The 25,583-nt window shown below is 34.1% G+C and overlaps 2 protein-coding genes and 1 pseudogene across 6 annotated transcripts in view; 1 reads left to right on the top strand and 2 right to left on the bottom strand.

The window, feature by feature from the left end:
* LOC123198107 overlaps positions 1 to 200 on the top strand; it is a 59,671-nt pseudogene extending 59,471 nt beyond the window's left edge.
* LOC123197735 (L-2-hydroxyglutarate dehydrogenase, mitochondrial) lies at positions 94 to 20,073 on the bottom strand. 4 transcript variants are annotated; one of them, XR_006497916.1, is made up of 6 exons: positions 19,739 to 20,073; positions 13,514 to 13,795; positions 12,928 to 13,364; positions 12,241 to 12,400; positions 6,700 to 6,872; positions 94 to 330 (listed from the first exon to the last, which is right to left on the bottom strand). XR_006497916.1 is itself a non-coding variant. In XM_044612091.1 (5 exons), the coding sequence occupies exons 1-5, from the start codon at positions 19,982 to 19,984 to the stop codon at positions 302 to 304; spliced, it is 1,239 nt and encodes a 412-aa protein (XP_044468026.1). In that variant the 5' UTR covers positions 19,985 to 20,072; the 3' UTR covers positions 94 to 301. The 4 variants fall into 4 exon arrangements, 2 of the variants coding, with proteins under 2 accessions (XP_044468026.1, XP_044468027.1); XR_006497915.1 differs by having other exon boundaries at positions 295 to 415; XM_044612091.1 differs by lacking the exon at positions 6,700 to 6,872 and having other exon boundaries at positions 94 to 415; positions 19,739 to 20,072.
* Positions 20,074 to 24,271: 4,198 nt separating this feature from the next.
* LOC123197782 (ABSCISIC ACID-INSENSITIVE 5-like protein 2) overlaps positions 24,272 to 25,583 on the bottom strand; it is a 29,565-nt gene continuing 28,253 nt past the window's right edge. For both annotated transcript variants that reach the window (XM_044612169.1, XM_044612170.1), the window contains one exon: positions 24,272 to 24,573. In XM_044612169.1, coding sequence (XP_044468104.1) covers positions 24,496 to 24,573 — 78 coding nt within the window. In that variant the 3' untranslated portion in view covers positions 24,272 to 24,495. The remainder of the gene's footprint in view (positions 24,574 to 25,583) is intronic.

Below are 25,583 nucleotides of genomic sequence, written 5' to 3'. Positions count from 1 at the left end.
TAGTTAGTAATTTATATATCCTACATACTGGATTAAAAAGGTCCTCTCTCTCTCTTTCTTGTTTTACTTCATGCAGGGAAGAGGCTAAACAAATAAAATCTCAATCCGAATGCTATCTTCCATCTTATATTATCCATTTACAGGAAATTGCTTCTTCCTACAGAGAAGTAGAAGGGAGAAGCCAAGTACATCTGAATTAGTAAACATCCCAAGTCTTCTCAATAAGTGTTTCGACTTGAGAATTGATCAAAATTATTATTCATGCAGGAAAAGATTAATCTTGAAGTGTAGACTGTCAACATCATCTCAAGAATCTGGCTGCTACGTATTCTGCAATTGCCATGCTTGATGTTAGACCTGGTGACTCAATTCCAAAAAGGTTTACAAGACCAGAAACTCCATGAGTCTCCTCACCCTACAAAATTCAGGTGCAAGAATGAAAGTAACGCTTGTCATGTCAATAATAGTTGAACTACGTTTGTCAATCCAACTCCCTATCATAAAGACAGACCAAGAAGATATCACATTACCAAATACATAATATCCAAAAGCAGTCCTTCCTATGCTACATTCAAACTTGCTTGTCAATTAACTAGAATTGGTTCTTTTGGTTCAGCTGTACCTTCACCAGCTGCACCTAACATTTTTTAATTTGCAAAATTTGAAGAAATGCTATTGAGATTTAACTAGGAAACCCATACTTTCTAACTCAAACCAGATTATAATACCATACCTCAATATAATGTAGGACTTCACCACAAAAGCAATGCGGTAAAATTACGTAACAAAAGCCAACATGTTACAGTCTCTTGTGGCCAGAACCCATTATGTCATTCCATCTAAGTTCATACTTTATGTATATAAACATTACTTGGATACATCCTCAAACATCTCATATTGATCTCAATTTTTAGGGCATAAAACCACAAGGATCGGATTTGAGACTAATGAATTCTAGGAAGACGCCTTTTGACAATGGATTTAGATACCTAGAACCATCAGTAATAAGATTTGAGGCCCAAGCATTGAAGTTCATGTTCCACAATTTCCAAGAAAATGAATAAAAATTTTGAAACAAGAACGAAAAATGATAAAGAAAAATATTGTAAAGAGAGAAAGTGAGAAAAAAAGATGTATTAGCCTTACTCTCCTCTCTACAATATATAGAGGAGGAGTACATGAGAAAGTACATAGATAAACAATGTGAGACAAAAGTTTAAAAGTTTAGCACTCCCCCTCAAGCTAGAGCATTCATATCAACCATGCATAACTTATTACACATATTATGAAATATCTTAGGACTTAAAGCTTCATTAAAAATATCAACAATCTACTTAGAGAAAGGTGTAAAAAACGCGCATAGCTTCTTGTTCATCATAGCTTCCCTAACAAAGTGACAATCAACCTCAAGATGTTTTGCACGTTCATGGAAGAATGGATTAGTGGCAATATAAATGACAGTTTGGTATTACAATGCATTCGAAGGGGTTCAACATACAATATGTCAATCTCACTGAAAAGATTTTAGAGTCACATAATCTCACAAGCCGTCTAAGTCATAACTCTGGATTCAGCCTCAACACTCAAATTAGTAACTACAATCTGTTTTTTGCTTCTCTAATTTACTAGATTTCCACCCACATATGTGCAATACCCAGAGGTCAATTTTCTGTCATCTTTTGACCTTGCATAGCTAGCATCAAAATATGTCTCAATTCTCAAGTGTCCATTCTTCTTGAACAATCATCCTCTCCTTAGAGCTCCTTTCTAAAGGTAAATATGTCTCCATTCTAAAGGTAGCTTCCCAATGTAAAACTTTGGCTTATCCCTAAACTGGTTCACCAAGCTTATAGCAAATGAAATGTCAGGTCAACAGTAAGGTAAATACGCTTTCCAACTAAATGTTTGTATTTGGTCTTCAAGTAATTCACTATCCTCACTCAAAAATGAAGAACTAACCTCCATAAGAGTATCAACTGGTTTAACACTCAGTAAACAAGTTTTTTGCAACAAGTGTATAGCATACTTTCTTTGAGACAAGGAAATACTCATTTTTCTATGAGCAATTTCTATTCCAAGATAGTACTTAGGATGTCCTAGGTCTTTAGTAACAAAACGTCCCTTGAGGTACTCCTTGGTCTCATTTATGCCCTCTACGTCACTATTAGAATGATCATAGAGAGCACACTTTTTATTGAACAAAATCAGTATTATAATCATAAAGGCACGTTTTCTAATGAACACAGAATGATCGACATGACACCTCTAAAAGCTGAATGTAATAATAATTTGACTAAACTTCTCAAACCAGGCTTTAGGATTTTTGCTTTAGGCTATAAATAGTCTTATTAAGCTTGCAAACCATATTTTCCTCCCCTTGAGCAACATACCACAGAGGTTGCTTCGTATACACAGTTTCAACCAAATCCCCATAAAGGAAGGCATTTTTTCACATCAAGCTAACATAATGACTAGTCTTCATTTACTACCATGGAGAAGAGAACCCGAATTGAATTAGACCGAGCAACAAGGGAAAAAATCTCAATATAGTTAAGACAATAAGTTTGCGTTTTACTACCAATATGGTTTTGTATCACTTAATTGAGCCATCAAGGTTGTATTTCATAGTATACACCTATCGACAAGCCACCAAATCAGCATCACAAGGAGACACTACCAATTGCCAAGTATTTCTAGAAAGTAAATCAGACATTTCCTCATCCATAACTCCTCACCAATTCAAGACATCTATTGCCTCTTGATAAGAACTTGGAAGAATAGTAGACGACAATGATAGGGCAAATTTTTTTAAGGAGGGACCAAAATGATCAAAAGAACATAATTAGATAAAAGATGTTTGTACCACTCTGTTTACCTTTTCTCAGTGCAATAGGTAAATCAAGATTGGAGGTGGAAAGGCTTGGCACTGGAGGATCAATTGCAGAAGGCAAAGGATTAGCAACAGGTTGAGGTGGAACAATAGCCAAGATATCTTGGTATACACCTAAAGGGGTTTGACAACCTTTTCAATTTAAGGACAATTAGTAATAGCAATAGGCATAGGAAAAGGTATAGGATTAGAGCCTTAAGAATGTCCTTTATTAGTAAAACAAGGTGTAGACTCAAAGAAAATAATATCAATTGAAACATAAGCATGATGAGTAACCACACCATAACATCTATACCCCTTTTTAGTAAGGTAATATCCAAGAAACACACATTTAACAACCTTAGGAGATAACTTGTTAGAATCTTTGACATGAACAAAAAAGACACATCCGAAAACCCAAAGACTAACAAAAAATAATGACTGACTTGAAAATAAAACAAAAATAGGAATATCCCTACGAAGAACTAATGATGGCATCTATTTATTAGGAAATAAGTGGTAAGCACAACATCCACCCAGAAATGTTTAGGAATATGCATTTTAAAGAAATATGGAGAAGAAAAATATATTTCACTCCTTTTCCTGTACAAAACTCATCAACATATATACAACTAGTATTAGCCTATAATTAGAAAATATATCTCATAACTTAATTAGAGAATCAATCTCCTACCTAGAATAGGAAACTAATAAATAATTAAAATCCCTAAACTTTAGGAAACAAAAACATAACAGAACTATACTTTAGGAAATAACAGATTTCAACACCCCCCCTCAAGCTGGGCAGTAAATGTTAAGTATGCCAAGCTTGGAACACATATTTTCAAACTGAGATCTAGGTAACGCCTTGGTGAAGATGTCTGCTATTTGAGAATTGGTAGGAATATAGTTCAACTTGATAACTTCCATTTCAATCTTCTCTTTGATGAAATGTCGATCTATCTCCACATGCTTTGTTCGATCATGATGAACTGGATTTTTGGCTATGTTAATAGTTGCTTGATTATCACATAACAACTCTATAGGCATAACATTGGGAACCTTTAATTCTTCCAACAACCTTTGTAGCCATATTCCTTCACAAATTCCTTGAGCTAAAGCTCTGAATTCAGCTTTTGCACTGCTGTGAGAAACTACTAATTGTTTCTTACTACGCCAGGTTACTAGATTACCCCAAACAAAAGAACAATATCCAGAAGTAGACTTTCTATCAAGAGGTGATCCAGCCCAATCTGCATCTGTGTAAATGCTTACTTGCCTACATGCACTTTTCTTAAACCAAATGCCTCGACCAGGGGTCATTTTAAGATACCTGAGTATCCTGTACACAGCTCCCATATGTTCCTCATTTGGGCTGTTCATGAATTGGCTTACTGTACTAACAGCAAAGCCAATATCAGGCCTTGTATGAGAGAGATAGATAAGTTTCCCAACTAACCGTTGATACCTTCCTTTGTCCATAGGAGGACTTCCCTCTAGTAATCCCAACTTTGTTAACGAATCCATGGGAGTTTCAGTTGGTTTACAGTCAACCATTCCAGTTTCCTTAAGAAAATCTAGGACATATTTGCGTTGATTAATGCAAATGCCCTTCTTGGATCTTGCTACCTCCATACCTACAAAATACTTTAGACAACCAAGATCCTTGATTTCAAATTGTTTGCCCAAGAATATCTTTAACTTCTGAATTTCATCTTCACTATTGCCTGTGATGATGATATCGTCTACATAAACTATAAGAACGGTAATAAAGCCATTTGAAGTATGATTTACAAACAAAGTATGATCTGTTTGACACTGAAGATAGCCAAACCCTTTTACAGACTTCGTAAACCTTTCAAACCAGGCTCTTGGTGACTGTTTTAGCCCATACAAGGATTTCTTTAGTCTGTAAACTTTATTCCCAAACTCTGCTTCTAAACCAGGTAGACTGTCCATGTATAACTCCTCCAACAAATCACCATTTAAGAATATGTTTTTCACATCCATCTGATGTAGTTGCCAATCTAGATTCACTGCAATTGACAAAAGAACCCTGACTGTATTCAGCTTTGCAACTAGAGCAAACGTCTCTTTATAGTCTATTCCATACAATTGTGTGAAACCCTTTGCTACAAGTCTTGCCTTATAGCGTTCAACACCTCCATCTGCTTTATGTTTTACTACGAAGACCCATTTGCATCCTACTGTCCTTTTTCCTTCAGGTAGTACTATTAATTCCCATGTTGATTTTTCTGTAATGCCATGAGTTCTTCTTGAACAGCTTGTCTCCACTCAGGTATGCTCAAAGCCTCTTGAATAGTTGCTGGAACAGCAACATTAGAGATATTCATAGCAAATAATTTGTAATTAGGTGACAAACCTTCATATGACACATATTTGCTAAGAGGATACAATGGTCTCTCTCTACATTTTCTCATAGGTCTTCTTTGAGCAATTGGCAACTCATTTTCTGGCTGAACATACTCACTATCACTAGTTAGAATTTTTTCACTCTGATTGTCACACTCTTTTGTCTCAAAGGAAGGTTCATTTGAGGTAGAAAATGGAGTATTTGAGTGAACTTGGACATCTGATCCTGGTGAGAAATCATGAACCTGCTGAGTAACATCTGGATTAAATACAACTCTATCATGCTTTGGTTGCCTTGAATACACACGAGTTGGCTTTTGGGACAGTGTTTTAGGTGACGTGTTTGATGAATTTTCCTAGACAGATTCTATTTCTTGGGGCAGTGCGTTGAACTGATCAGTACCATCATCAAGGTTTATGAATTTTGTGACTTCTTGGGAATATACAGGACTAGAATAGTATTTTGGAGTTAGAGAAGGACTATTGAATAGGCTGTGAACTGGTTGAGTTGAATTATGACTTGGTGCTTTGTTATTAGAACTGGAAACTGGTGCAAAATCATTAAGAAACTATAATTCACTTACCTCTTCCTCCTTGCTGAAAAAAGGTTGATTCTCAAAGAAAGTAACATCTATAGAGATAAAAAATTTCTTAGATGCTGGGTGATAACACTTGTAACCTTTCTGATTTGGGGAATAACCAAGAAACACACATTTAAAGGACCTAGGATCTAATTTACTATGATAAGGAGAATTATCATGCACAAACATTGTACACCCAAAGATTTTAAGAGGAATATTTGACAATATATGACTATAGGGATATGCAGTAAGCAAAATTTGAATAGGTGTGTGAAAGTGTAATACTCTAGATGGTTGCCTATTGATTAAATGGATTGCCGTAAGGACAGCATCCCCCCAAACTTTTTAGGAACATGCATAGTGAATAATAGTGATCTTGCAACTTCTAAAAGATGTCTATTTTTCCTCTCAGCCACACCATTTTGTTGTGGGGTATAAACACATGAAGTTTGGTGTATAATTCCCTCATTAAGACAGTAATCTACTAGAGATTTATTGACAAATTCTTTTCCATTATCAGTTCTTAAGATTTGCACCTTAGTTTGGAATTGTGTTTTAATCATGGAATTGCAATTTTTGAAGATATTGGCCACTTCTGATTTTTCTTTCATGAGAAATACCCAAGTAACTCGAGAATGATCGTCAATGAATGAAATGAACCATTTAGCACCAGTCACAGTAGGAATTCTAGATGGGCCCCAAACATCACTATGAATAAGTGCAAAAGGTTTGGAAACATGGTAACTGCTAGGAGATAGAGAAGCACGAGTATGTTTAGATATCTCACAAATTTCACAAGAAAATTCACTAGGACTTTTATTAACAAATAAATCAGGAAAAAGTTTCTCTAAGTACAAGAAGTTTGGGTGGCCTAACCTGTAATGCCATAACATCACAGTACTTTCTTTATTTGAACTAGTCCTAGAGTGACTTTGAGTAACTACTTGCTTGGTGGAATGACATTATGAATGGAAGGCAGATTCCGCTTTTAGAATGTATAAACCAGATCGTAATTCAGCTTTTTCAATCATCCTCTTCAAGAACAAATCCTGAAAAATACAATAGGTAGGGTAAAATGTAGTGAGGCAATTTTTGTCATAGGTAAGTTTGGAAACTGATAGCAAATTACAGTCTAAGTTTGAAACAAATAAAACTGATTGTAAGGTTAAAATTTTTGAGAGAATAACCGTACCATAACCTACCACCTTTGAGATTGTTTCATCTGCTACCTTAACATTAAAATTACCTTTGCATGGCTCAAATGTATTGAACACGTTAAGATCTCCTGTCATATGGTCAGTTGCCCCCGAATCTATAATCCAAGAACCTGGTTTTTCATTTTTAACACTCAAGGCACTGGAAAATGTACCTGACTGTACCATAGAACCAGTCCCAACAGGTGTTGATAAAGAGTGACCAAATAATTTTTGCAACTGCTCAATCTGTTCCTTGCTGAATAGATTTTCGTCACTGTCACCAGTATTATTTCCACATGCAGAATATCCCTTCTTGGTCTGACTACGTGGCTTCCAATCTGCTGGCCTTCCATGAATTTCCCAGCAGGCTTCCTTGTAATGGCCTGGATGACGGCAATGATCGCACCATGGTCGGCCTTTTCTGGTTTTACCATCAACAGGATTGTTTGAATTACCTCTGGCTGCAAGTGCTTATGCGTCTCCACTGGTTGGCATTGACTCAAACCTGAGCATTACCTTCTTTTGACTTTCTTCTCTGCGCACTTCAGAAACCACCTCTCGAATGGAGAGCAGTGGCTTAACACTCAATATTCTGCCACGAACCTCATCCAGGTTATCATTCAAGCCGATAAGAAATTTAAAAATCCTCATCTCTTCCAGGTATAATTTGAAAACAGCTCCATCATCATTACACTTCTAGTTTAACTTGTTGAACATGTCTACTTGCTGCCAAAGGTGTGACAATTTATTGAAATGCTCTATCACCGTTAGATCACCTTGCTTCACTTCATGTAAAACTCCTTCAATTCTAAACCTCTCCGAAATATTATCCTTATTTGAGTAGGTTTCCTTCACAGCTTCCCAAACTTCATCGGCCGTTTCATACAATAGGAAATTTTCTCCAACCCCTGGTGTCATGGAATTTATGAGCCAAGACATCACCTTGTTGTTATCAGCCTCCCAAATCTTGTACCCTTTGTCTTTCTTCTCTAGAATCTCCACATCTCCTGTGATAAAATCAGCTTTACCTTTCCCTTTAATGTAAAGCATAACAGATTGTGACCAGGACAAATAATTATGCCCATTTAACCTGTGGTTTGTGATGATTTGAGAACTTTGAGATGGATCGACGGTACTTCCTCCAGAGGATGAACCTTCAGAATTGACATTCAAAGCAATTCTAAATTTTGACATATCTGAACCTGATGTATTGCCAGAGATGTAGTTTTTATCGGAGGGAGTAACAAAGATAAGTATTGCCAGGAAAAACAATGATGAATATAGCTGGAGTTAGCTCTGATACCATAAAGAAATATGGAGAAGAAAAATATATTTCACTCCTTTTCCTGTACAAAACTCATCAACATATATACAACTAGTATTAGCCTATAATTAGAAAATATATCTCATAACTTAATTAGAGAATCAATCTCCTACCTAGAATAGGAAACTTATAAATAATTAAAATCCCTAAACTTTAGGAAACAAAAACATAACAGAATTATATTTTAGGAAATAACAGATTTCAACACATTTCAACACATTTGATGCATGATTTTGCTAGTTGTGTCTAGGATATGTCTATGTTTTCACTCAGCCACACTATTCTATTGAAAAGTATGAATATAAAAAATTTGATGAATGATGTTATAAGAATCACAAAATTTCTTTAGTTTTAACAAATTCCAAGGCATTATCAGTTCGCAAAATACAAATGTCAATAGAATATTGAGTCTTTATTTCATTATAAAAGGATTACAGATAGAACTTGAGATCTTTCTTTTAGCATATAGATCCAAGTCATTCTCGAATAATCATCCATAAATACTATAAAATATCGAAAATTCTTTATAGACAAAACAAGACTAGGACCCCAGACATCTAAATGTGCTAACTATAAAGGAAAAGAACTACGATCTTCAAGTCTAGCAGAAAAAGTAGCACAATGGTGTTTTCCCATTTGACAGGCTTCACACTCAATAACAAACAGGCAAAGGACTATTTTCCACCCAAATTTTAGCTCAATCTCAAAAATACACTCGCGACAAATGAAAAACCCAAATTAGCTTTTCAAACCATGGAAAATGAGATATAATTCTTATTATCTTAATATTATTAATAAAATGATGATTTTACCCCTTACCCTAACAGGAAATTTGTGAGTGTGTCCTAACAGATTAAAACTTGGGTGGGTATATGGGTTTCTAATTTGCCGCAAGTATATATTTGTCATTTCACCAAAACTTGGGTGAGAAATTGTCCTTTTCCTATAACAGACACAAAAGACTTAATTAGCAACATATTTTTCAATTTTTCCGAAGTGGCAACAATGTGAGAGGTGGCACCCTAATCTAACAACCAAGACTAACCCAAAATTGTAGTTAAGGCATCCGGAATTGTAGTAACTAAGACACTAGAGGACTAGTCAACTATTCATATTCCTTCGATATGGTTACAACCTCCTCAGCAGCAAAAATAACACTTTCAATTTTATCAGTGACATTATTTGCCCATTTTGGATTTCCAACATTTTGATCGTGACACCATTTGAGTCTTATTCTCGAAAGAGAATGAAAAGGATATCATCGAAAAACAACACTAGAAGAGGCAAAGGATGTGGATGAAGGCTTAACAGACCCACGTCAAGCGAATAATATAAGAATACACAATGTAAAATCACAAAACCATGTACTCAAGGATAGGATAGTCATGATTTGAGAAAAAAGGGAACAAAGTTTTTGAAAAGAGAAGGGAGGCTAGGGTTATATAGGTAAAGAAAGAAAAAAAGAGAAAAGCGGTTAGGGTTATATAGGTGGTAGGCCTAGAGTTTTGTGGAGACTCGCTTTAATACCATGTAAAGAGAGAAAGTGAGAAAAGAAGAAGATGTATTATATTAGTCTTACTCTCCTTTCTACAATATATAGAAAAAGAGTATATGAGAAAGTACATCGATATTGGACAAAAGTTTAGAAGTTCAACAAATATATATTTCAAGCCTGTCAAATAACAAGATCACTAATGTATCTATTAAACTTTTGTCCCACATCAATACTATGTACTTTCTCTTGTTCTTCTTCTCTATACATTATAGAAGAGAGTAAGAGTAATATATCTTCTCATTTTCTCTCTTTACATGATATCAAAATAAGTTTTAACAAAACCTTAGGTTTGCCATCTATATAACCTAGTTGCCCTTATCCCTCTCTCTTTTCTATCTCTTCTCCATCTCTTTTTCTAGGGTTTCTCTCTAACTTTCAACCACCAAAGCCTTATTCTCTTGCCCTAAGCGAACAATGAACACCTAAGGTTTTTTCAAATCATAGTTGTCCTATCCTTGAATACATGTTTTTGTGATTTTATACTGTTTATTCTCATATTATTGGCTCCACATGGATATGTTGAGCCTTCATCCACGTTTTCTACCTTCTCCGGTGTTGTTTTTTAATGACATCCTCTTTGTCCTCTTCCAAGAATAAGGCTCAATTGGATATCACTATCAAACTTAATGGGCCCAATTACCTACTTTGGTCTCACGCATTCAAACTATTTGTGAGATCTCATAATAAGTTATCTCACCTCACCAATGCCCCTCCAAATGCCAAGGATGCCACTAGATCTAATTAGCAACAAGATAATTACTCTGTCATGACATGGTTACTCAATAGCATGGAGTCTACTACTAGTAATAATGTCATGCTCCTATTTATGACAAAGATATAAGATGTGCTTAGCGAAATGTACTCCCAAGACAAAAATATCTCACATGTCTATTGAGTTGTATGAGAAAATGTTCAATTTGCATCGAGGTGGCGGATTGGTCAATGAATACTATGTCGATCTTAAGGGTGTCATGGCCAAGCTTGCTAATTATCATCATATGACTATGGGTGCCCAAGTTCATCAAACTCAATGTAATGAGTTTGTGGTTGCTAAGCTTCTTTCAAGATTAGATGAGTCTTTACTTCCAGTCCATGATCAGATCCTCAGTGATGAGTCTACCATCTTTATTAAAAGTACTAACAGGTGTTTAGCGTGTCTCTAGCCTTTAGTTCTACCTCTACTATAGACTTCTTGTAGAAAACTGGTTTACTGAGTGTTCAGTCAATTGATACTTCTATAGAGGCTAGTCCTGCATTTTAGAGTGAACATAGTGAATTATTTAAAGATAAGGCCAAATGCAAACATCAAATCGGGAAGTTTATTTACCTTATTGTTACTCAACATTTCGTTTGTTGTAAGCTTGGTGAGCCAATTTATGGAACAGCCAAGAGATACATTGGGAAGCTACTTTTAAAATTGTTAAGTATGTGAAATGAGCTCCAGGGAGAGAATTATTGTTCAAGAAGAACTGACATGACAATTGAGGCATATTCTAATACTGACTATACAGAGTCAACAGATAATAGAAAATCGACCTCTGGGTATTACACAAACGTGGGTGAAAATCTAATAACTTGAAGAAGCAAGAAACAACTTGTAGTTGCTAGGTCGAGTGCAAAAACTGAATATAGAATCATGGCTTAGACGGCTTATAAGATAATGTGGCTCTAGTATCTTCTCAGTGAGATTGGCATGTCATATGTTAAACCCCCTTGAATGCATTATGATAACCAAACTGTCATTTATATTGAGATTGATTGTCACTTTATTAGAAAAGTTGTGATGAATAAGAAACCAACACTTCTTTTACACCTTACCTTTGAGAAGATTGTTGATATATTTACTAAATTTTAAATCCTAAGACATTTCATAATATGAGTAACAAGTTAGGCATGGTTGATATGTATGTTCCAACTTAAGGAAGAGTGTTAAACTTTTGCGTCATATCTTTTATCTATGTACTTTCTCATGTACTACTCCATCTATTGTAGAAAGGAGAGTAAGGCTAATATATCCTCTCATTTTCTCACTTTCTCTCTTTGCAGTATCACGAAATTCATATATGTCGTCTGCACTAATCGCACATATTTTATGCTCAAATCTAAATGGCAGGAAGTATTATTTAATAGTAACTAGCATTTTCAGCATCAAAATAAGGGCCTAATTACCATTAACATTGCTTTATGGCATTTTGGATACGATAACATAAAATTCTGGTAGTATAGGTAGTAATTAGGTCAGTTAAGCTCATTGTGACAAATATGCTTTTTTTGAGCCTGTTGTAGAACTCAGGATATAAGACTGGTCAATATTTCAATATAAGGGGGCTTCCAATAATTACCTGTATTACAAAATCAGCAGGAGGTTGTCCAGGTCCTGAAAGTTTTGGTCGAATCCCTGCATAACCTGGCTCTAAAGCTCCATTGCTCAGTTTAGGGTAGTACTTTCTAATCTCTGGATAAAATCTTTCAACATGATTTACATTTACAGAGTAGTCAAACCTGAAATAGAAGCCTTAATAAGTTAAATTTCTAATGCCAATATCATTGAATTATAAAGGAACGTCAGAAAAATGAACACCATTTCAGGATTCATAGGCAGTCTCTGGAGAGGCACAAATATAGCTACTTGGCAATAGACATGACATTGACAAATAAAACTGCTAAATATTTGTTAATTATCTGCTGCTGTGAATTCAAACTAAAAGACATGCAGTAAAATATCTCCCATACAGCATGCTAACATCATGTATGATGAAGTTAGTACTGTTTATATGTGAACAATAAAATTATGCGTACCACTTTACGTACACAAATAGGAACACACATTATGTGAATCATCATGCGATTAGATGATTTTTAATTGAAGATAAAGTAACATTTAATTACATAATGACACAAATAAATATGTACTAATTTGTGTACTCAAAGTAAGTACACATAGTATTGCTCATATGTGAAAGCATAACACTCAATGATGTAATAAATCATAAATGGAGTATAAGATCAAGGGACAAAAGAAAGAGTACTTGTTCATGAAGCTCCATATGTCATCTATGCCATCAATCCACTCAACATCTGGGCCAAACTTCACCTGACCATCCAGATCCAGAGTAACATGCACTCCAAGGCCACCGTCCTCTGGTATAGGATATATCAAATATTTGAAAGGAGTGGCCTTAGTGTTTGCAAGGGTAAAGTAGCAACCACGAGCATAATATGCAGGAGGAATAACACCAGATTTTAGACCATTAAATCTTTTTGCAAGGACCACGGCACTTAGGCCGGCAGAGTTTACCACAAACCTAGGAATAAGAATCAACTCTGGTTGCAACTGAGATTCCCCATTCCAGTTTCCAACATTTTTACTTTCAGATATATGAAGGTGCATACAATTTCCTTCATGATGGCCACCAATGACTGTAGTATTGTATGAGAAAGTAGTTCTTCTATTTTCAGCTTCCCCCTGGACTTACATTGGGTTAATATCCCTGTCAATGTGCAGTCATAACTTATAGAAATATATGTAGCATAAGACAAATGTTCATTGGAACAAATATATTAAAGTTATAATAAAGCATGAAATTCGGGTACAAGATGAACAGTAATGCATACCACTAAAGATAGCATCAGGGAATGACTATCAACAATCCCAGAAGCTGGTGATAATAATGCCTTCACACATTGCAATTCAGGTTCCATTTTCATTGCTTCAAAACCTTCCAACATCCTGAGGTTATCAACACCATTTTGAGTTCCACACTTCATCAGATTGTTCAACTTTGGAATCTCCAAAGGTCGAGTAGCAACTATGAGTTTACCAATCTGTTTATGAGGAACCCCATGTTCGGAGCAGTACTTGTACAACAATTCTCTTCCCCTTAAACAGAAAATTGCCTACAATACCAGTTTATATTACAAAAGATATACATGTGATTTTTTTCATTTTATTTTGACAAGTAATTTTAAAAGCACCAAAAAGCACCACCCAAGAACATGTGAGCAAATATAAAATATGAAAAGAAAAGCACATCTGAGAAATATAAGGAATTAACCATAAAAGAATTTACAGTCCTTAAGAATAAAATAACAAGAGAGTTTCACAAAGAATGTACAAGACTACATTTAAGGCACACAAGAAAACAAATTAAGGGCATCACTTATCAGCAATTCAACTATCTACTTTCATGACACAACTTTTTGGGATTGCCTGGAAAATAGTGAAAGAATATTTTAAAATGTGACAATGGATCGAAGTTGCTGGAAAATATGTTATTACATTGCAGCAGATTGTGGCAGGAGTAGTGTTGTGGCAAGGAAATTAATTGGAATTTCAGTAGTAAAGAAACATTGATTTTTCAAAACTCAATTAGCAGTCATGGAAAGAAAAATAGTAAAGGCATATTGCGAAGGTATGTTACCATCAAACACTGTCCTAAATACCAAATTACACATGTAAGATAAATTCCTTATGAACAATAAGTTCACAATGATCTAACCTCCAAGATACCTTGATAGTGTTTTGTAAGGATGTACTCTTAAATATAGAAGCATAGAATAACAAAATGACCTTTCTAATAGATATTTAATGATGGGCTAATATCACAGTTTTACACTGGAATATGGAAAATGGTCACTAGCAAAACTGATAAGATCAAAAGTAGTATTCGTGCAACAACAAATGGGGAAAAAAAAAAAAGCTATAAATAAATACAAGGGCTCAAACACAAAATTAAAAAGCCTTTTCCTCACCTCTTTATATAAGGTAAGTTTTGCTCCTTTCAAGCAACAAACACAGATCCCATTATCCCATGAATCAACAATTACCATTTCAAAATTAGAACTCAAAATTCCCATCAAGCTTAATACTATGAATTCAACAATTAGTTTTATTTGAATTCAAATGATCTAAAGATTATTGATTTGATTAGAAATGAATCTATCCTATAAGTGGTAACACGATACTAATGATAGTATTTGACTTCTATTAGAATCTAGGGTTCAAGGGAAGAAGCATATAAGCAAGAACAGAGGAGTAATGTCTCTTGGTGAGGTGGATCAATCTAAGCACAAAGGGAGACACGTGGAGAAGCATAACTTTAGGTCAAGTGGGAAACATGATATGGGTATTGGGTAATTAATCTTGACCATAGCTTGGTTTAAACTTTTGTAATCAACACATAGGTGCCATAAACCATCCTTTTTCTTCACCAAAACGATTGGACTAGAGTAAGGGCTAGTGCTAGGCCTGGTAAACCCTGTTTCCAGCATTTCATCTACCATTTTTTTCAATCACAATCTTATGTAAATTGTTGTACTTGTAGGATCGAAGGTTCACAGGTTGAATGCCCTCCTTTAGGATGATCAGATGGTCATCAATATTGACAAAAATGTTTACGGACCTTATGATGGATTTTGTCGAGGGCATGCCAAAGTCTCAAGGGAGGTTTGTAGTCTTTGAAGTGGTAGATAGGCTAACAAACTACAACCACTTCATTAGGTTACAACACCCATTTTCAATCACAACTTTGGCAATTTTGGCAGGATCTTTTCAAATTACAAGGAGTAATATTGTAACTGTCCACCACCTACCACCTATAGACAGATGGGCAAACAAAGGTCATCAATTGGTGCCTGGAGACCTATCTACACTGCATGGCAGGGGACTTACCTCACACCTAGTTCAAATGGTTGTCCTCGTCTAAGTTTTGCTATAACAACTCGTATCATTCTAGTATCCAGATGTCATCGAAGCTCTATATGGCTACACCTTTTTGATACATATTTTGTATTTTCCAAACAACTCTTAGGTGGAATCAGTCGACTCCTTCCTTCACTCCAGGTAGGACACCACTGCAGTACTAAAAAGGCATCTTACATAAGCTCCAAATGGGATGAAACAATTGGCGAACCAAAAATGAATAGATAGACAATTTCAAATTGGAGAATAGGTTTATGTCAAACTCCAACCATACCGACAGACATCAATGCACAAGGGAAGCCGAAACTGCAAGCTAGGTACTTTAGGCCCTTCCAAATACCGGACAAAGTGGGTGTTGAGGCATGTAAACTCCAATTGTTGGCAAATGCCAAGATACACAATGTGTTTCATGAGTCCTTGCTCAAGTCAGTGCACACTCCAGTTTAGGCTTCGAGCACTCTACCATAGATGATTCCCATTTTTGATTGAATTCCACAAACCATCCATGATAAGTGCGTGGTAAAGCGACAAAACGTGACGACAACTCAAGTTCTGGTACAGTAGTAAGGCTTTCCTCAAGCAGCAACTACTTGGGAGTTTAGGGAAGAGATGAGAGTTCGTTAATCACAATTTTATTCACTGTCAATTTATGAGAGAATTTATGGGTCACAAACATGGGGGGTTGTTTGCTATAACTTGAAATATTGGAGTTCAGCACAAAAAGTGAATCACTTCAAATTATCCTAAAGATGGTGAATTTATTTTTTGATAATATGCCTTAATATTTAGAAAAAAAATATTACGGACATTTGTGTGCTTATGATAAGAACCTCAACAATTTCAAACAAAATTCAAACAACAAACAACAACTCAATGAAATGAAGGCACATTGGGATGGTGAATTTGCCGAAAAATTGCATTGAGCATGCTTTCCATTTATCAAAAATGGCAGTAGAAAATTACAAATTGAGTTTCTCCCAGAATTCAATCTAGAATTTCAGGAAGAGCAAAAGAAACGGTTTAAAAAAAAAAAACATTTATTCTCTTCTCCTTCAATAACTACACTCAATCATTTTTTTTCCTGCTCACACTCTCCACACTTCATCCCTTTATTCTCTTCTCCTCTAACTAATTTGTCAAGGTCACCAATCCAAAGCAGCCACATGTCATCCTAGTTGGATGCTAGAATCTTCTTGATTCTTCTCAATTTGTCTTTCAGTTCCAGATTTCACACCTCCCCTCTTTTTGTGTCTGCAAGAATAGGCTTTTGTAATAAGTGTTCTATCAGCCTAATTATTATAAATTACAAGATTAGGCTAAAAATACAAATACCCATTGATAGGGGGTGGAGTATATAAAGGAGCAATTAGGGTTATGATATAAATTGAGACATATCATAAATCCTTTACACCCTTTTTCAGTATAGCCAGTTTTCACCAAGGTGAGAAAATTTTTTTTCTCTTTTTCCCTTCAAATTTCAACACATACTCACCTTCTAATACATAGGCTAGCACTTGTGTGATTCCTTGATGTCGGAGAGGCCCAATGTGAGCGAGTAGAGCCTCATTAATCTAAAAAGGGAAGCATTATTCTATCTGAGATGGATTCAAGACGAATTCAAAGTCAAGGAGTCATCTAATGCAGGTATAACACTACTAACACCTTTAATTACATGTGTAATATGCCCTTGATCCTAAGGAACGGTTTTACTATGCAAAAATTTTATATTTTCGCTGCTTTAATTGTTTTTGGTGCATGAAAAAACCCTACAAAGACACCACTCCTCTGCTCTTGCTAATATGCTTCTCCCCTTGCCTCGTAGATTCTAACAAATTCAAATAGTAATAATCAGCCAAATGCATATTAATAAAATTGTAAAAAGTGACCAAGTCCACACCATATACAAGCCTCGTATGAGATATTTTGCTAACTTATTTTCCAACACTTACTAAGCATACAATTAGTTAACTACTTTCTTGATTGAAACTTAGTTCAATAAAAATTATAATATCCATTCGAATAAGTTCTAAAATGGTACAATGACATATCATGTTAAAAATATTCTATAGTGTAAATATTATAGATATTTCTCTAGATGTGGATCAGATAGTTCGTTGCAAGGTGTTCAACAATGTTAAGAACATTCAATTCTCAATTGCCATCACCAATGGCATTTAAGTGATAGTCATTAAAGGCTTTAGTGTTTGAAATGTCAAGGAGAGACTAAATAACAAGTAGTGTAGACACAAACAATTGAGGGGCAGTCAAAATCCTCCAGTCCATCTTGGTTAAAGAACATAAGGTCATCCTAGTTGTTATAGTCTCCTACGTAAATATGGTTGATGCATAAATTTAAGATTTGAGTATTGATTTTGGTGCCACCAAAAATTGTTGAATTTAGTATCATAAGAAACTGGTGTATTTCGAAACACCAAATCCTATTTTGAAAAGAAAAGCTTCCTAGACTGTTAAATATATATAGAGCTTTCTTAGGCATGGGAACAAAGAAAACTAATAGCTTCAAAATACACAAGACCAGGCTAATTTTCCAAGTTACAATGATTCAAATTTTGAATAAGCATACTCATAATATGAGATTGAAGAATTACAACTAATATGTAAAAAGTGTATTTCAAAATACACTATTCCACATTGAAAATGAAACAAGTTGTGAGTAATATGAGCAAGAGCTTTCTACAGTATGGTAAAGTGGAATCGTAATAGATTCTTATGCACACAAGATCAAATGATTTTAAGTCTAATTTTAAAAATTGGCCAAGAAATCATTAATTGGATTTATGTGCTCTATTACTCAAGCATGTAACAGTGCAAATTTGCCTAAGTAGGCCTTGTATTTCATATTTGGGTGCAGATTGACTCGATTTTACATAATTGTTTTCATATTTTTGAATGAAGTGACTTTGAATTGAAATTTAATCATCCAAATAATTTAAATCTTAATTTAAATTATTTGATTGGAAGTATATATAATTGAATTTCAAACATCAACATAAAGTCAATTCAATTTTTCAACGGTTATAACCCAACATTAGTGTTATGATGACAACCTGATAAGGGGAATGACCTTCGATCATTTTACAATATAAATAGTAAAAATACAGCAGGTACTAAATGGTTTCTATAATCTATATAGACAAAAACTTGCCCATCTAATAGCTTTTATGCTTTGTTATTTTACCATTATTTGCTCTGCAATTAAGACCAAAGATACACTGCTTTCTCTGTTGTTTCATATTAAACTCATTAACTAACCCCTTATGCTACACCCACACACAAGGCCCACTTAGGTGGGATTTACATCCTTTGTGGGTAAATGTTCATATGCACACATCTGGTTAGGAATTTCACGCTTTGTCTCATGCACATGAAAGCCCACTAAGCTTCTCTAAGACCACACACTTGGAGAGATCTTAATTATAACTCACTCTCTGACTTAAATTTTCAAATTTGAGATTGTATATTTTCAAGTCCACAGCCTTCATTACATATTAAAAATAGAGTGTATCCTTATAGAAGCACTATCATTATCTCCTGGAGGTTAAATTGTGGTTAAACCTACCATGCACCAAGAGAACTGTATAAGAAATTCCTACCGTGGATTTTAAGACTGCATTCATTTTTAACATATCTTGACTGTTTCAATATCTTTGGTTGGAAGAGCCTATTGATCAATTTTATTTTAGAAAGTCACCATCCCACTAATACTGCCCTCGTTGCAACATTGCTCCTGCCATAATATTTAGTAGTATAAAAAATTATTTTCTAACAGAAATTGAAGACCCTATACCACCAACAAGGAAGTGGCAGTTTCAAGTGAGTGGCACTGAGCTTCTGTTCGAAGAACTTTTTTCTCAGTACTACAACATGGATGAACTTCGTTCGCTTCTATGAAGATCAAACTAATTATAAGCAGACCTGCCTAATTTGAATAATAGGCAGAAATACGAATATTGTTAAAGAGTTTTCTAATAGATTGTATGAAATTTCACAGTAAAACAACAAACAATTTCCACAAACACAAAAAATCAACTCACTATTGTCATAAAAGTCAAGATAGATTGATAACAAAATATAATTTATTAATTTAACGATTACAAATGGATTGGAATTTGACAAACCTTGAGAGAATTGTGAGGGTAATAGATGCCAGCGTGAATGACTTCACTGTTGCGAGAACTAGTGCCGGTGCCGAAGGTGGGAGCTGAATCAAGAACCAGAACTTCTCTTCCCTTTAAGGCTAGCTCTCTTGCAATTGCTATTCCCACCACGCCAGCCCCTATCACCACACAATCCACTTTCTCCTTTGCCGCATTTGTACTTGTGGTCACTGCTCTCTTCACACTTTGAAAGGCATGCTTTAGCATTCTTCTTTTCAACGAGTCCACAAAAAACCTAGCAGCATTTTGAAAGGCCAAAAGACTTATCCCACATAAGAATTGGCCTACTTTATGCCCTCGTCTTAAAGTTTTAAAACCTTAAATATCCTTTTGTTATTGAATTTTTGTTAACACTCATGGTTAACTATAAAGATAAAAATATTATTTAATTAATAATATTTAAAAATTAAAATTTTTTTATTTTTTTATTTTAAAAAATAATATTTTTTTTATTCAAAAGTTTGAAAAGTTATTTTTCTCTTATAAAGCTTCATTTTTTCCATTTCTTACTTCGGTGACTATTCTCTTATTGATCTCTTATTTGTTGGCATTCTCTCTTGCCTTCCAAACAAAGACATTGCCGCAAACATGACAAATCAAAGCAGCTTCATCAAAGATTTATCTCACAATGAATTGTCACGCTTCATCCAAATTCATCACTCAACGGATCTCAACCACTTCGATTTGACCACAAATGCAACTAAGACACTCAAGAGACAGTTTTGTCTTCTCATTGGCTCTTTGTCTATCATCAGTTCATGACAACAAATCAAAGACGAAGAATCATCATGTACGAAGACAAATAAGCTCTTTGTTTTCGTGCATGACAAAGCCACACCGAAGGGATTTCGAACTGAGAGAGAACATGTTGGGAGAGAGAGTCTGATAGGCTAAAGAAGGTAGCCAAAAGCAATTTCGATGGTCAAAAATGTTGGGTTTTAAAAAATAAACTCTAGAGGAAAATGTAACTTTTTAAAATTTAGAACGAGGAGACATTTTGAGTTTTTAAAATTAAAGTGAGAAATTAGATAAAATTTTATTTATTTTATTATTACTAGTATTTTAACAAAAATTAGATAATGAATAGGTATTTGAGTTTTTAAAACATTACAGTAAGAGTTTGAGAAGTGGAGAAACCTTGGGTGGGAATTAGTCTTTTGGCCCATTTAAAACATGGCTAAATGACCCTAAATCGAATTGTGTCTTTGCCTTGTCAAAGGGCGACAAGTCAAGATCTCGTTGGATTAGCAACCTCAAAACATAAATAATGTTCGAGTAACTCATGTTTTACCATCTAAGGATTGACCTAAAAACACTTTTCCACCATTAAATAATATAAATAATATTTTTCTATCTAAAACTAAACTCTATTTTAAAAAACTAACAAGAAAATAATAAAATAATAATTTTACTATTTATTAATTTAGAAAAAAATTAAAAAAATAACTGATTCACTAAACAATCTCAAACGTTTTATATATAACATTTTAATCCTTAAAAATGTTTGAAAACTCATAAATCGATTTCAAAAATCTTTTAGAAAACCCTAATTGCTAGTGTCACTCCTTCACCACCACCACAATCTCAATGTTATCATTTCCATTACCATTATTTTTGTCCTGATAGGAGATATCATTGACAAAAGCCTTAAATAGATTGATTTGATAATAAATAAATTAATTGAAAGTTGTCATCGACGATAGTTTTTAGTCAACAAATCAATCAATTTGTCGCTAAATTGATTGATAATCTATTTGTTGATAAAACCTCAATGAATCAATCGAAAGGAAGAAGAGAAATAGAGGAACATAAAAAAAGAGGAAGAGAGTGAAATTGATGATGGCCTTAAATCAGGAAGAGAGGGAAAAGAAAGCGAGGGTGAAAGAAAAAATAAATAAGTGAATTCTCATATAATTTGATATTTGAAATGTTTATAATTAATTGTCAACTGATGTATACAATTAAGAGTCTACACAAGATAAATTATGGTAATAATGATTAAAGTATGAGAACACTCGAATAAGTATGTAATAGCTGTGTTATTAGATGATTCGATACTAATAAAAGAAAACAGAGTATACACGAGTTTTTACATGGTTTACCCCGATGATCGAAATATCTATATTCAAAGTGTTCTCATTAGTTTGAGTATAATACAAGAATAATACAAAATGATGTGTTATGCATAATATTATCAATAAAACTATGTGTACCCACTTTGGGTACACAAATGTATACGCATTTATATGTGTTATCATGTGATTGAATGATTTTGAATTAAGAATAAAACAATAACCAATCATATGATGACACATATGAGTGTGTATATATTTGTATACTCAAAGTAGGTACACATAGTATTACTCTAATATTATACTGGATTTTTCCCTTATACTCTCGTCTCCCCTCTCCCCCTCTTATCTTTCTCCTTATGTACAAGTTTCCTCTATTTTGAAGTCTTAACAGACTATTTGAATTTAAATGGGAGAGATTTATGTTTATATCAATAACATCCTTTGTTTATAAAAAAAATAATACCTTGTTAGACATCCGTTATGAGAATGTTATGTTAAATAACACTCATAATCACATAATTATCAAGTACTTTTTTCTGCTTTTAGGACTTGTTTTTAGAGACATTAACTTGTCTATATACCTTAATGTGATAGTAAATGATTAGATGATTTTAAAGTGAAAGAAAAAATATACAATCATATCACTCAATTACATACAATTGTTTAAATTCGTATAGGTAAATTAGTAAAAATTTTTTTTGTATAAATAGTTTTATTCTTTTAAGAAATTCAAACTAAATAATCAAAATAAATTTAGGTTAATTAAAATTCACAATTTTATAATTAAATTAAAAATCTCAAGTGATTATAAAATTTAATTCATGTTTCTCCTCTCATACAAGAATCAACTTTTGGGTCTCATATCTTTCTAAGCCTAAGACAAGCAAATGTAAATCAACCGTAATGACTTTAACTTGGAAAGCATTTGATTCTTGTATGAGCCCTGGAGTCCCTTTCATCTTTAGTTGATTTTATAATTTGAAGTAAAACTATGTTGAAGCATCATAAACAAAATAAATATCTAAACATTATAACATAAAAGTAATAGTATGTATATCTACTTTGAATAAAAAAATATAATAATGTGTGTTATCATATAACATAAATATTGTTTGAAAACTTGAATTAAACAAAACTTTTTCTGCGAGTTAAGTTTTTGGAGTATTTATGACAAAAGATTCTATATCTTGAACAAATATGACATTTACTAAAATTATTCCAACAAGAAATTTTGAACGTGTATAGAAACCAGTGTTATTAATTTTTTTAAACCCTTAGCTATATGGAAGGTGGGAGTTAATGAATCAAAAGGTAGGGACCTATGTTTTCAGGGATGGTTCGTCTCAGTGTCTTTGCAACTACACTTGCAGAGTTGTTAAGAGAATCTTTCTGGATAGAACAGTTTGCAGTGGCATGTTAACAGCCTAAACACTTAGGAAAGATGGTAGCTTACTTATTTTCTAGTTAATCTTATAGATAAAGCATATTTCTTTGTACATTTCCATAGATGCTGATATTTCATTTCCTTTTATATCATTGGTTACTGTAGTCAAATGTGTTGGATTGCTAGCAAAAGAAGTTGATTCAGTTACTATTATGAATTTGCCTTGTATTTGATTACCTTCCGTTGAGTGATTAGGAACTGACGCTATATTATACATCTGGCTTGCCTTGTGTGTTCTCTGTACAGGCCCAACACACTACCATGTTTCTTTCCGATGAAAATGGTTTTCAGCTGATGTACTAGAGGAATTGCTTCATTCTTTTTGCTGTGTGTAAGTTAATCTTGGCAATGCTTCAGCGTTTATAGGTGCTTGACTGCAGTCAGTGTTGTTAATTATTACCAGAGAATCACAACTGCAATATCTAATGGTAATGCCTCTTGTCCTTGGCATTTGAATGTTGGAAGTTGGATGAAAACTAATAGAAAACAATAAGTCTATGAACTACCTAACAATATTGATTAGAACTGGTAATATGCAAGCTCAAATTCGGCATGCCCAGTTGGCAGCTTCTCAGGTTTTGCAATTCATAGTGTTTGGTGAGATATCAGATACATCGTCAAGTCATGGAGGTTTGACAGCTTCAGAGTTTCCCAGGTACCTGAGCTGCCGGTGTTGCACAGGTCCATGTTCTTCTGTTGAATATGGTGAAAGATAGAATAGTATTACCAAATTTAAGTTGGAACTACTAAATGTGATTAAAACTTCTGGGTCGTGATATTTTATTTTATTATGCTTATGCTGACAATAGAGACCGAACTATGTATATGCTGAATATATAATTATAGGTAGAAAAGATTGTTTATTTATGATCCAACTTCAGTTACTGTTTCCGCAAAAGGCATGCACATTCTCTGTTGATGGGGATTGTATACAGTTTTTAGTTGTAAATGATAAGATAACATCTTGAAAATAGATTATGGCAAACAGTTTTAAAAGAAAATAAGAAAATCTTTTGCAATTCAGAAGTTTGGAGTGGAAGTTAAGAGAAAATGTAGATACAGGGAGAATGATCAACAACTGCATGAAACAAGACAGCTCTAGTTGGATAAGTTGGCCCGAGCAACTGAGTCTTGATAAAAAAGGTGTGAGCAAATAAGAGTAACACCAATGCAACTATATGCACCTCAAAACTTTTACATCATAAAGGGGCTGAGCTTGTTCGCCGGAGCTGATACTTGGGATCTGGAGGTGGTGCACATTCTATGAACTCCACTGCCTGTACAGGAAAATTAGTGCAATGAGAAAAAGACATTATCCTTTCCATTTCAATTTTGACTGAAGTCCATTTTAAACAGAGACAAGTATGATCCATTTTTGTGTTCATGTTCCCCAAGAGAGTAGAAATATGAATAAAGATTAGATTTTATGGATTAAATCAACAAAATGGTCTACTGAAATATCTGTACAAGATCACCTCGTCATAGTACAACCCTTTTGCAAGTAATGTGGAAAATACCAAGACATGGGACAGTTGGAATTCAAACCTAGAAATTACAAATACAGAAATATGACATGTCAAGAGTTCAAACTCAAGACCTGCACTCTGATACCATGTTAATAAATCACTAGATCTAACAGTTGCTAAGTAGGGGACTGCCTCTATGTTCTATTATCTCTAACGAAAGTAACAAACTAATAGTTGTTTAATTTAATTTACAATTTAAGTAGTAATGAAAACTGTTAAGATATTAATTTTCCAAAAGATTCACAAAACCTTCCTCATCATTGTTTTAACACTCATATCTGTTCCTTGCCCACTGGCAACAATAGTCATTTCAATCTCCCAAACACATCAACAGGAGGATGAACCTGAACATTCATTTTTTCTACATGAACTATGCTCATAAAACAATGTATATATGGTGTAACTACCCAGAAAGAAAAGCAATGTGTCAACTCTCATCAAGCTTTCAGGAGATTACAAGTAGAATGTACATGGATGTATCCACTCCCTTTAGAGTTAGCTGACCTGAGTAGTTATATCATAGGCAGGCGTACTTCCATCACAGAAACTAAACTGAACACCCTAATATGTGAGTTGTATCAGAAAAAGATTTAAAGAAACAAAAAATAACCACACCTTGTGGACAAAAAGAAAAAAAAAAAAGAGTTAAACAAAAACTGGATGAGCCCTTTTTCCAAGTTTCTATACAAATAACAATCTTCTATTGAATTTAATATATTATTGTGATGCGATGTTACATATTTTAATGGTGTACTATCACA

The sequence above is a fragment of the Mangifera indica genome, chromosome 15 (assembly GCF_011075055.1).
Source record: "Mangifera indica cultivar Alphonso chromosome 15, CATAS_Mindica_2.1, whole genome shotgun sequence".
Classification (NCBI taxonomy): Eukaryota; Viridiplantae; Streptophyta; class Magnoliopsida; order Sapindales; family Anacardiaceae; genus Mangifera; species Mangifera indica.
The sequence above is the reverse complement of the archived record's forward strand: the minus strand, read 5'-3'. Positions and strand labels throughout refer to the sequence as shown.